This window comes from Mytilus californianus, unplaced genomic scaffold (assembly GCF_021869535.1).
Source record: "Mytilus californianus isolate M0D057914Y unplaced genomic scaffold, xbMytCali1.0.p SCAF_4, whole genome shotgun sequence".
NCBI lineage: Eukaryota > Metazoa > Mollusca > Bivalvia > Mytilida > Mytilidae > Mytilus > Mytilus californianus.
The window spans coordinates 11,444,953-11,458,309 of record NW_026262690.1 but is presented as its reverse complement, the minus strand read 5'-3'; the positions used below and the strand labels follow the sequence as shown (position 1 = coordinate 11,458,309).

Sequence of the window (13,357 nt, the reverse complement as noted above, 5' to 3'; positions counted from 1 at the left end):
TGTTTTTGGCCATGTCATTGTCTGTTTTTCTCCAACTTTCTCCAACTTTCTCCAACTTATCACTTTTTATGTGTCTTTGGTATCTTCTGTCTCTGTTTTACGTATTGATACAGTTGCTTTATTTGTAATTATAACCGTTCAGTTATGCAAATGAATAATAAGAAGAAACAAAGAGCACCCGCACACTATAATTCGAAGATGGAAAGACAACACCACAAACAAAAGGTAAGGATCAGAGGTCAAATTCAGGAATGATATCAAATGTTGTAGATTTTAAAACTTTTTGCAATTATTTTTTTTTATTGTTAAAATTGCAACAGGGTAGGTTTCGCAACATTTTTCATAAAAATTTGCATTTCAAATTTTGATAGCATTATTTATATGCAGCATTCCCTGAAATCTTGGTAATAAATCTGAAACATTAAAATATCAGCTAAAACTGATCGAAATCTACAAAAAAACTAAAGATAGTCCTTAAAACCACTTCCATGCATGAAAGCGCTCGTTAAAAAAATCGAACGGACCTGGTGTCTACTAAATGTAATAGCAAATTGAAAACTTGACCATATTAGTGTCTAGCTCCTCACATTTTAATATGAAGTGTGAATTAAGCTACTAACAAGTGAAACTGCGAGCTACTGCTCACTGATGATACCCCCGCCCAAATATTTCGGTAAACAGGAAGTTGTTGAGTGATGAATCTGAAAACGCATCACACGGTTTAGCTGACTTATATAAACCCTGAGACCAAATTTCAGAAATCCTTATGATGCAGTTCCTGAGAAAGATGCGACAAAAAATATTCATGGGACCGATGGACGGACTGACGGATGGAAGGATGGACGGACAAACGGACGGACGGACGGACAGACAGAGGTAAAACAGTATACCCCCACTTTTTGAAAGCGGGGATATAATTATGTGTGTTACATGTAATATATACCCTAATTTATGACCATTTGATTTTATTGGAGCATGTAGAAAAATCAAATAGTGTATATTATATTCACAGTATAATCATAATACAGAAAACCAACGACTGATCAAATCAAAAGCCAAACAAAACTGTGGATTTAAGGGAAAGCGATTCCTGTTCCACTAATATCCACCCTGTAACTCATCCGAATGTTGAACATAAATATCGATGGAGCGATGTCAATATTGCATGTTTGCATGTTTGTGGTTGAATATAATATTCAAGTTATTATAAAAGACGATAACTAGGAACATAAACATTAAACCATTTCCTGAAAGACGAAACAGTGAACTTCCGGTTGTTCCATGAAGGTACAAACCGCCTAAGTATATGTAAAACAGTTGTACTAGGGGAATTTGCAATATACTCCACTACATGTTACAGGGCCAGTCTCAGAAGCCTAGTTAGTACTTGTTTTCGTTTATAATTAAGAGTGTTGATCTTTAAGAGAATTATTTTGCTGGCATATGTTTGGTAAATCTGCTAAATTCACTCACAACTTGTCTATTTGTATCTCAGTCATATTAAGAACTTGGCACATGTGTGTTGTTGGGTTGTTGTTTCGACAACATTGTTACCTTTTCAATTAAGGAGATAACCACATAAGGAAACCATTGTGAAGCTGTCTTATACAGAAACAATGGCTTTTAAAGAAAGCACTCTTACATGATGGAACTCCAAGACTGAGGTCCGTGTCGTTCTGTCACAAACTTCTTAATGAATACATTCAGGTGACCAAACTGAAATCCAAAAAAGTTTCACGCATAAGATTGGCAGTTCGAATTGAATTTAACTGTCATTCTAGTTTTCAAATTAATTAGTATACAGGTTTGAAGTAAAATTAACAGAGCCAATTATGCCAAACTGGCCACTTATACATCCCTAAATAAAACAAAAAATTACCCAAATTAAAAGAATCAAATGATGTGTCGTATCACCTTTAAGCCAAAGAAAAAGAAAAATAAGAGTCAAATAATAAGTTTTTTTAAATTGAATATTCATTGAAATGACATACTAACTTAAATCTATGCTGTTCGATGAAATTCTTTTCGTTATATAAATTTGAATTAGTTTCTTCCTTTTCTAATCTAAAAAAATCGTCAAAGAGAAGTAACTACAAGAATCCGCTATGTACAGTGGTACTCATTTCAATATCTTTATGAAAACATTTACTTCTACACAAATACAACTATTTGAACCGTGAAAATGTAGAAGACCCGAAGTAATATAAGAATCTTACCATGTTGCTGTATTTGTCCTTTCTCACAAACTACAGAATCGTTTCAACATATTTGTTTGTATGATCTAGAGTGAAGGCAGAGATAATTCTACTTAATACATTAAATGTTCAAATTCTTTATTACAAACTGGAGTGTCCTTAGTAATACCTTTTGTCACCCTCATTTATAGTTGGAGATCAATATAATTTTAATGTCCATTTATATTTTATTGTTAAGTTTATACTATTGGAGCAAATAATACATATTTCAGATAATAAACCCGTTGCTATATAAATGTCGTTTACATCACAATACAGGGGGGAGTGCGAACCGAAGAACTGAATAATGGCGACTCGTTCGAAATCGATTTAACACCCGTCCTTTAGAGACAAGTCGCATATACTTTCGACATGTTTATATCATTTATGATCAAATAAGCTTTTGTTAAAAAAATCATGTATAACATGTTCAATAATTTGTTTAAAGTTGATATGACCTAACAAAAAGCCGCTGTTCATTGTGTTACATTTCAAAGTACACGATGCAGTCAATTACCAATTGTAGTTTGGATTGTATTTTAGCTTTTCCTTGAATTGTATGTGTTTATCTTTTCCATGTTGTTAACCCAAATTACAATATCATTTTAATAAAACATTTTTTTCAATGATGTTAACCCAAATTACAATATAAATTTTATAAAATATTTATTAAATACATCTTTGGCTTTCCTGACTGAGCATTTTTTGTTTGACGCATCAAATTCTGTAGAAAATTAACGTCAGCCGTCGGAGTTATCATCAAATGATCTTTTGGACTTAAATAACAGTATTGTTGTTTTAAAATAGTAAAGTTTACACAATCAATGTTATACATAAAACGTGAAAACGGAAATGAATACCAGATACAACATGGTTTGGGTGCAATATTTTATATACGCTAGTTAGGGGTAGAGCACCATGTACATGGTTTAAAGCACTATTTTACATCCCATCAAACATGATTAAAGTCTCATTTTACAAACAGCAATGCAAGTGCATTATTTGTACACACATTCAGTGGTTGTTGTTGGTTTTTGTCTGTCATATTTGTTTTTCGTAAATTGTTTTGTTATAAATTAGACCGTTAGTTTTCTCAATTGAATTGTTTCATATTTTTCTTGTCGGGGGCTTTTATAGCCGACTATACAGTATGGGTTTTCTCATTGTTGAAGGCCGTGCGATTGCCTATAATTGTTTACATCCACTTCGTTTAGACTTTGGTGGATAGTTGTCTCATTGGCATTCATACCACATCTCTTTATTTTTATAAGACTTTGAGTTTTGGTGCCATGAAGCACCATTTTACATACAGTGGTGGTAGGTTAACTTGGGTGCAAAAAAACATGGTTTTGTAAATGTGTTGTTTTTCTATGACTGTTAATGACGTCGTTACATTAAATATAGTGGATGTTGGATGTGTACTGATTGATATTTTAGTCTAAGATACATGATTTTTTTATTAGATGTTATTGGCTTTCAACTAGCTGTCAGTAACTGCGAGTACTCTCAGATCTGTACTTGTGTCTTTTTTTGTTGTTAGGGATGAGGGATGGGTATATACCCTGCCATGTCCTGTCTTTGCATTTGTTTGATGTTTTTCTTTGTCTCGATCTGATGAGTTAATAGATATAAGAAGATGTGGTATGAGTGCCAATGAGGACAACTCTCCATCCAAGTCAAAGTTTATAAAAGTAAACCATTATAGGTCAAAGTACGGTCTTCAACACGGAGCCTTGGCTCACACCGAACAGCAAGCTATAAAGGGCCCCAAAAATTACTAGTATAAAACCATTCAAACGGGAAAACCAACGGTCTTATCTATATAAAAAACGAGAAACGAGAAACACTTATGAACCACATCAACAAACGACAACTACTGAACATCAGATTCCTGATTTAGGACAGGTGCAAACAATTGCAGCGGGTTTAAACGTTTTAATGGTACCAAACCTTCACCCCTATCAGAAACAATAGTGTAACATCACAACATAGAAAGACACACTATAAAATATCAATTGAAATGGCTTAACTCAATCAAAAGACATATAAACACCAGTGAACATACACTGAACAAATAAATTTGATCTATGATACAATGCAAGCCTTTTTCAACTGATTTTTATAGTTTAAATTGTTCTTATGTTTTGCTGTTACGCCACTGTCCCAGATTAGGGGAAGGGTTGAGCGCTCACAAACATGTTTAACCCTGCCACATTCTTTATGTGCCTGTCCCAAGTCAGGAGCCTGTAGTTCAGTGGTTGTCGTTGGTTTATAGATATAAGAAAATGTGGTATGAGTGCCAATGAGACAACTCCCCATCCAAGTCAAAATTTATAAAAGTAAGCCATTATAGGTCAAAGTACGTCTGTCATATTTGTTTTTCGTAAATTGTTTTGTTATAAATTAAGCCGGTAGTTTTCTCAATTGAATTGATTCATAATTTTCATGTCGGGGCCTTTTATACACCTATACGGTAGTGGTTTTTTTCATTGTTGAAGGCCGTACGATTGCCTATAATTGCTTACATCCACTTCATTTGAACTTTGGTGGATAGTTGTCTCATTGGCAATCATTTTGAGTTTGAGTTTTGGTGTCTTGAAGCTCAATTTTACATACAGTGGTGGTAGGTTAACTTGGGTGCAAAAAAGGGTTTTGTAAATGTGTTGTTTAAAATACAAGAGTTATATATAGTAAAGCTGTTTTAAGGCACTATTTTGAATACAAGAGTTATATATAGTGAAGCTGTTTTAAGGCACTATTTTGAATACAAGAGTTATATATAGTAAAGCTGTTTTAAGGCACTATTTTGAATACAAGAGTTATATATAGTGAAGCTGTTTTAAGGCACTATTTTGAATACAAGAGTTATATATAGTGAAGCTGTTTTAAGGCACTATTTTGAATACAAGAGTTATATATAGTGAAGCTGTTTTAAGGCACTATTTTGAATACAAGAGTTATATATAGTGAAGCTGTTTTAAGGCACTATTTTGAATACAAGAGTTATATATAGTGAAGCTGTTTTAAGGCACTATTTTGAATACAAGAGTTATATATAGTGAAGCTGTTTTAAGGCACTATTTTGAATACAAGAGTTATATATAGTGAAGCTGTTTTAAGGCACTATTTTGAATACAAGAGTTATATATAGTGAAGCTGTTTTAAGGCACTATTTTGAATACAAGAGTTATATATAGTGAAGCTGTTTTAAGGCACTATTTTGAATACAAGAGTTATATATAGTGAAGCTGTTTTAAGGCACTATTTTGAATACAAGAGTTATATATAGTGAAGCTGTTTTAAGGCACTATTTTGAATACAAGAGTTATATATAGTGAAGCTGTTTTAAGGCACTATTTTGAATACAAGAGTTATATATAGTAAAGCTGTTTTAAGGCACTATTTTGAATACAAGAGTTATATATAGTGAAGCTGTTTTAAGGCACTATTTTGAATACAAGAGTTATATATAGTGAAGCTGTTTTAAGGCACTATTTTGAATACAAGAGTTATATATAGTAAAGCTGTTTTAAGGCACTATTTTGAATACAAGAGTTATATATAGTAAAGCTGTTTTAAGGCACTATTTTGAATACAAGAGTTATATATAGTAAAGCTGTTTTAAGGCACTATTTTGAATACAAGAGTTGGTGATTTGGTACTATGTCGCGTGGCTCAATGCGCTTGCTATGTCACATGCAATATTTTGAGGTCCGGCGTCATGAAGCATTGTTTAATGAACCATTTGAGAATTTTACAATCAGCAGTGGAAGACAAACTTGGGTAATTTGCAGCAGGTTAAATGTTCTATTTTATATGCAAAAGTTGAAGATGGCGCACCATGAAGCATGGTTTAGTACACTATTTTACATACATACAGGCGTTTGATGTTGGGAGCCATGAGGCATGGTTTAATGCACCATTTTACATAAAGCTGTCAGCAGTGTGGCTATATATGTAACTTAGGCGCCATGAAGCATGATTTTATCCACTATTTTACACACTTTGAACAAGTGTGTGAGATTGAATAAGGCACTTCGGGTATGGTTTAATAACTGTTTTACACACACATTAGTTGGTGGTTGAGTATCATAGAGTATGGTTTCAATTACTTTTTTATGATAGATTACTTATTTTCAGGCTAGGCAAGTACATGAAGATCTCGTTTTTCAAATAATTTCCCACTTTCAATTTAAGAAATACCAGATGTTTTGATGGTGCAAAAATATGTTGGATACAATTTAGGGAGTATATTTCCATCATATTACATGAATATTGGACACTTATTGAATTATAATATTCCACGAAACATAATTTTACATGTAATAAGAAGTTTTAACAGTTTTATCAAATACTGTCGATGGAAAAGGCAATGTTTTGAACAGTTCTTTAATCAACGTCTGGCTTGTTTAATCTTGTATTTTGGTTATACATTGCATATACCAGGAATGTATATTGTGAGTACGGAACAAACCAGTCAGCTGCACTGAAATCAAGCTGAGAATATATTTATAAGTCAGTACTGTATATATTTATAGAAACTACTATATTTCTTATATATAACTAAACTTAATTAATTAATTGATTGTTGTCCAGTCGTCTTAGGTTGATGGTGAGGAATGATTGCGCGTTTTGCTTGAGACAAGCATTTTTTTCATCTTTACAAAATATTTGTAACAAACATGTTTTAACTCCATTAATAAACAGTTTTGTTTCTGGAAATTTAGAATCAAAGAAGTTAAAAAAAAATAGTAATGTGTGAAATAATCTGTATAATTTTGCGCACGGCTATCAGTTTTTATTGAACATGTTGAATGCAGTTGGTTCTTTACTGCATCTATAGAGTAGTCGTCAAGAATTTTTTGTATGTGTCTCATAAACGCTTGAAATTGAATTATAATTTCCATCGTTGATGTCAAGCGTTTTCTCACACCAGTAATCGTCTGCCACAAACATGGCGTCAACAATTGACATCGACTTTCCTGTACATGGATTATTGCCTAAAAAAGAGACAGGAGCAGCTTCATTCTTAGATAAATACCCTGATCACGATGGGAGAAATGTATTGATAGCAATCCTTGACACTGGGGTTGACCCAGGTGCACCTGGTCTACAGGTAAGGGGATGGAAAATTATGTCAACAATGACAAAGCATGACAAAATCAATGTCATTTATCAACACCATAATTCAAATTGCATAAATTAAAGTATTGTCAGTAAAGATACCAAATAAAATGACTCAAGTATTTTGAAAGCAATTCAAAATCACTGATTATATTATTTGATGATGTTACAGAAAGTCTACATTGCATTGTACAACTGTACAATATTCAATAAGGATGGAAATTACAATCAAGATTATATAATTAATAGTAACCATATTGATGCCCTCAAAATCAATCCTACCAGTAACAAAATATTTTTGAAAAAAAAACATTGTGGTACTACATGTTAGGTGCAGTCCGTTGTATCAGCGTACCTAAGACTTTTGGCATCACTATGGTAATCTCATAAAATTAATAATCATGTGAACAATTTCATAACATACTTTAATTTCATGAAATCTATTTTTTATGTATGATTTTATGTAATGTGTGTCCAAAATAAGGGAAACCCCTGTTTTGACAGTTCTTCAAATTTCAGGTGATTTCAGGCATGCCTTCTAAAAATAAATAATTTTGAATATAGGAAAGATTTTAAACTACGAAATATAGTTCAGTTTGAACCAAACAGACTGCCAAGGATGCGGAGTAAAATATATTACATTTGATAAAAATTTGACCAAAAATGAAACCAATTTTATCTGATGATGTATTTTTTTTTTTATATAAAATGTCTAAATATAGTTTATCATGGGATTGCAATTATAAAGTTATGCTTGAACTTATCAATTTTAACCATTTTTGTCGTTTTGGAAGGCTAAGGCCAAAAAAAAATATATGTCTGTTTACGGTTACCCGACCGACCCTACTTTTGAACAATATCACTGGCCGCGTGGCCACAGGGGATTCTACTGTATGCGTATTTAGGGTTTCTTTCTACAGAATTATTCTGATCCTAATGTGATACTATAAACGACTTGTCAATGAGTGCTTGCTCATTTCTGTTTACACTATCAGATACACAGTTTCACCAATTGCTTTTTCTAATAACTTTTAATATAAAAATAAGGAGATGTGGTATGATTGCCAATGAGACAACTATTCAACAAAGTTCAATTGAAGTGAATGTACACAATTTTAGGCAACAGTACGGCCTTCAACAATGAAAAAAAAACTCATACTGTATAGTCTGCTTTAAAAGGCCCCGATATGAAAAATGTGAAACAATTCAATTGAAAAAACTAACAGCTTAACTTATAACAAACCAATTACCACAAAAAAAATATGACAGACATGAACCAACAACCACTGAACTACAGGCTCCTGACTTGGGACAGGCACATTAAGAAAGTGGCGTGGTTAAACAGGTCTGTGAGCGCTCAACCCTCCCCTAACCTGGGACAGTGGTATTACAGCACAACATTAGAACACATTGTAAAAATCAGTTGCAATTGGCCTAACTCAAAAAATTGGTACGAGGCACAAAAATAACTAATATTAAAACAATAGACACAAAGCACCAAAATAAGAGTTTTTACATCATTAAGAGTTTAAAGCCCAAAGACAAGCACTCTGAAACCATATTGAAAAGAGAAAAGAACACAGTTAAAATCAGAGACAACTATCAAAGTGATTTTATATTTGCCCCTGTGCAAAGGTTTTCATTGGCAATATATTGAGGATAATAATCTCCCTGAGATAAATTCATATTTATCTTTATGTTAAAAGTCTAAGAAATTCAAGTTAATTTTATTATTTAGATTTCAGATTAGTTTTTAAGAATTAATAGTTAAAACTATTTGTTGCAGTTTTCAGCCTTTTTGCAAACTGCCAAGATTAGATTTTTGTTAAATATCTGAGATTAAGGATTAATATAATTTCTGTAATTGTTTTCATCCAAGTTGTGGTCTTAAGAATACATTTAATTGATAGATGAATAAAATGAATTAGCACCTTTTGTTATTTACTAAATGTGGATTTAACTAAATACTTTTTATTATGTCACTCTTAAGTTATGCTTAAAATTATTGTTTGATAACCAAAGATAATTTATATTGTCAACAATAAGATAAGAAAGAAATAGTCCAGCCATTTTTAAGAACTTTTAGAATAAGTTTGTTTAAATGATTGATAAGTTTGCTATAGCAGTGTTCTCCCCAGGCCCTTAAAGGGCAGCGGGCCCGCGATGTATAATTTTTCACCATGGTGGTATCGTTCTTACCGCGATGTATAATTTTTCTCCGTGGTGCTAAAATTTTCAGTTAAAAAATCTTAAATCGGTAAAGTTTTAAACGATTTGTTAAATCTTTTCCGTGCGGTATAAAAATCCAGGTGAAATTTGACCAGTTCAAACCAGTTCAACACATATTGTTTACACCACGTGATTGATTTACCTTTATGAGGTTAACCTTTGTTGATTGGATTTAACCGATGTAATTAACACTTTTTATACGACCGCAAAAAAATTTTGTGGTCGTATATTGGTATGACGTTGGCGTCGTCGTCGTCGTCGTCGTCGTCGTCGTCCGGCGTCGTCGTCGTCGTCCGGCGTCGTCGTCCGAATACATATTGGTTTTCGCACTCTAACTTTAGTTTAAGTGAATGGATCTTTTTGAAATTTGACCATAAGGTTAAATACCACAAAAGGAAGGTTGGGATTGATTTTGGGGGTTATGGTACCAACAGTTAAGGAATTAGGGGCCAAAAAGGGGCCAAAAATGAGCATTTTCTAGTTTCCAGACAATAACTGTGGAACGGTGTATGGATCTCTCTGAAATTATACTACAAGTTTCCATACCACAAAGGGATGGTTAGGATTTGCTTTGGGGGGTTATGGCTCAAACCGTTTAGGAATTAGGGGCAAAAAAGGGGGAAAAACAAGGTTGTCCTGGTTAATGGACAAATACTTTAGTACAAAACATAATTTAAGCAGTGTAAGGGAGATAAATCAAATACATCATTGAAATTATCTCCCTTACACTGCTTTTAAATTATGTATAAAGTAATGGTTAATGAACAATAAAGATAATCTAAAACAGTGTAAGGGAGGTAATCCAAATACAACGTTTTGGTTACTTCCCTTACACTGCTTTTAAATTATGTTTAAAGAAATGCATATTTATAAAGGAAGACCAGTAAAAATATCTGCAAATGTTTTCATCTTTTTTTTTTACAAAAAAATCCATATGAAAGATTTGACACTATATTTTTATTAATTCTATTATAAAATAGATTAAGTTAGCACTATGGTAAATTTAAATGGGTAATTATGGTTGCCAACTCCATTGGAAATTTGAATTGAGATTATGACCATATCTTGAGGGAAAGAATTTTTTGGGGGGAAAAAGGGGGGGGGGATAAAAAGAAATTGTGGGGGGCCAATTTTTTCTCATTTCAGATTTCAGAAATTAAAAAGAATTATTCTTCAAATATTATTTTTTTTCAAATTTCAAATATTGAAAAATTTCAAGAAGTAATCTTTAATTGCACAGTATGGCGCATTAGATTTGTAAAATCTTTGATCACATTTATTTATTTGTTATGCCGAATCTAACAGTGTATTTAGATTTTTAATTTTGGGTCCAGTTTTCAAATTGGTCTACATTAATGTCCAAAGGGTCCAAAATTAAACTTTGTTTGATTTTAGCAAAAATTGAATATATGAGGTTCTTTGATATGCTGAATCTAAACATGTATTTAGATTTTTGGCCCAGTTTTCAAGTTGGTCCAAATTGGGGTCCAAAATTAAACTTTGTTTGATTTCAACAAAAATTGAATATATGCATGAGGTTCTTTGATATGCTGAATATAACCATGTATTTAGATTTTTTATTTGTAGGCCCCGCTTTCAAATTGGTTCATATTGAGGTCAAAAGGGTCCAAAATTAAACTTTGTTTGATTTCATCGAAAATTGAATTATTGGGGTTCTTTGATATGCCAAATCTAACCGTGTTTTTAGATTTTTAATTTGGGTCCCGTTTTTTAAATTGGTCTTCATTGAGGTCCAAAGGGTCCAAAATTAAACTTAGTTTGATTTTAACAAAAATTGAATTCTTGGGGTTCTTTGATATGCTGAATCTAAACATGTGTTTAGATTTTTGATTATGGGCCCAGTTTTCTAGTTGGTCCAAGTTGGGGTCCAAAATTAAACTTTTTTTGATTTCAACAAAAATTGAATATATGGGGTTCTTTGATATGCTGAATCTAACCATGAATTTAGAATTTTTATTTGTGGGCCCCGCTATCAAATTGGTTCATATTGAGGTCAAAAGGGTCCAAAATTAAACTTTGTTTGATTTCATCAAAAATTGAATTATTGGGGTTCTTTGATATTCCAAATCTAACCGTGTATTTAGATTTTTAATTTTAAGTCCCGTTTTTTAAATTGGTCTACATTAAGGTCCAAAGGGTCCAAAATTAAACTTAGTTTGATTTTAGCAAAAATTGAATTCTTGGGGTTCTTTGATATGCTGAATCTAAACATGTGTTTAGATTTTTGATTATGGGCCCAGTTTTCAAGTTTGTCCAAGTTGGGGTCCAAAATTAAACTTTGTTTGATTTTAACAAAAATTGAATATATGGGGTTCTTTGATATGCTGAATCTAACCATGTATTTTGATTTTGGACATTGGACCATAATAGGTAAATTAAAAAAATTCAAGTTCTTAGACCACATTCTTTCTGTGTCAGAAACCTATGTTGTGTCAAATATTTAATAACAATCCAAATTCAGAGCTGTATCAAGCTTGAATGTTGTGTCCATACTTGCCCCAACTGTTCAGGGTTCGACCTCTGCGGTCGTATCAAGCTGCGCCCCAGCGAAGCATTTTATTACATGATTCTTTTGTGTTTTAATTTAGAGATCATAACTTTATGATCAAAGATAACTATTTTAAGGCTTCACTCACCACCTGACAAGTCGGCAAATACTTTGTACACAAACCGTGTTGACCCGATAGTTGTACACACGGCGGTACATATTTTGTACATTATAAAGTCAGCTCAATACTTATATTATAGTTTTATATGTCTCTGATTAAACCATGGCCAAATTTATCTTTAATTATGACATATTTATTGCATGCTATTCCGGTTTCAAACTGTCAACAAGTAATTCAAAGGAGAAGGATCACATGACCCAGTTAGTTCATGTAGAATATTCAAGATTATTTACAATTAACTGCAATCTATTCTATTTTATAAATAAAATGCATGACTGTACCTTAAAACTGGATATATATATCCATATGATCATTAATGAATAACAGAAGTGATCTTGCAATTTTAATCCATAAGCACATGTTAAATCTATTTATATCTACTTCCTGTCATTTAGGCGGGAAAATAGGGAGACTTTGTTGTTGACATTGAATATGTTACTTATAGATCTATAGACCTAAGATAAATTTATAGATTTAGCAATTCTTTTGAAATGGATCATGACAAATAAAGATTTGGATTTCAGTGCAGTATTAAGTCTGTATCTATGTTTGATTATCACCAAAGACAAGAAAGGCTAATATTTACATGTTCATGAAATCTATGGCAAAATGTTTTAAAATTTATGAAAAATTTCTTTTTATTAAAATTTAAGATAGAAACTGGTTCAGATTATTACACAATTTTGTTTCTTGTTAATTTTATATCTCCTTATGACAGGAATCCTTTCACATACAACAACTTTCTTTCTAGAAACTAGAAAGGTTTTTTAAATTGAACATTTTTGTTCTCTTTTGAATCTGGGAACAGTATATCTAACAATATATATGTTCCTGTTTGAATGATATTTTATTTTTATTGATCATGGATTTTATAAAAGATTTAATTACTTTAAATTTAGATGAATATTATGTAATGAATCATGTTTTATTTATTTTAAAAAAATATTAAAAGTATACAAACTGTTTATTGATCTTTTTAACCAATAATATTCTGACATAACACAGTACCACAGTATTAAAACTAAACAAGAGACATAAAAACTGCAGTAACTAGAAATATAGCGACGCCACGCGACACAA

General features: G+C 32.0%; 1 protein-coding gene across 1 annotated transcript in view; it reads left to right on the top strand.

The window, feature by feature from the left end:
* Positions 1-7,180: 7,180 nt before the first annotated feature.
* LOC127737466 (tripeptidyl-peptidase 2-like) overlaps positions 7,181-13,357 on the top strand; it is a 48,822-nt gene continuing 42,645 nt past the window's right edge. The window contains exon 1 of the mRNA XM_052248178.1: positions 7,181-7,350. Coding sequence (XP_052104138.1) covers positions 7,189-7,350 — 162 coding nt within the window. The 5' untranslated portion in view covers positions 7,181-7,188. The remainder of the gene's footprint in view (positions 7,351-13,357) is intronic.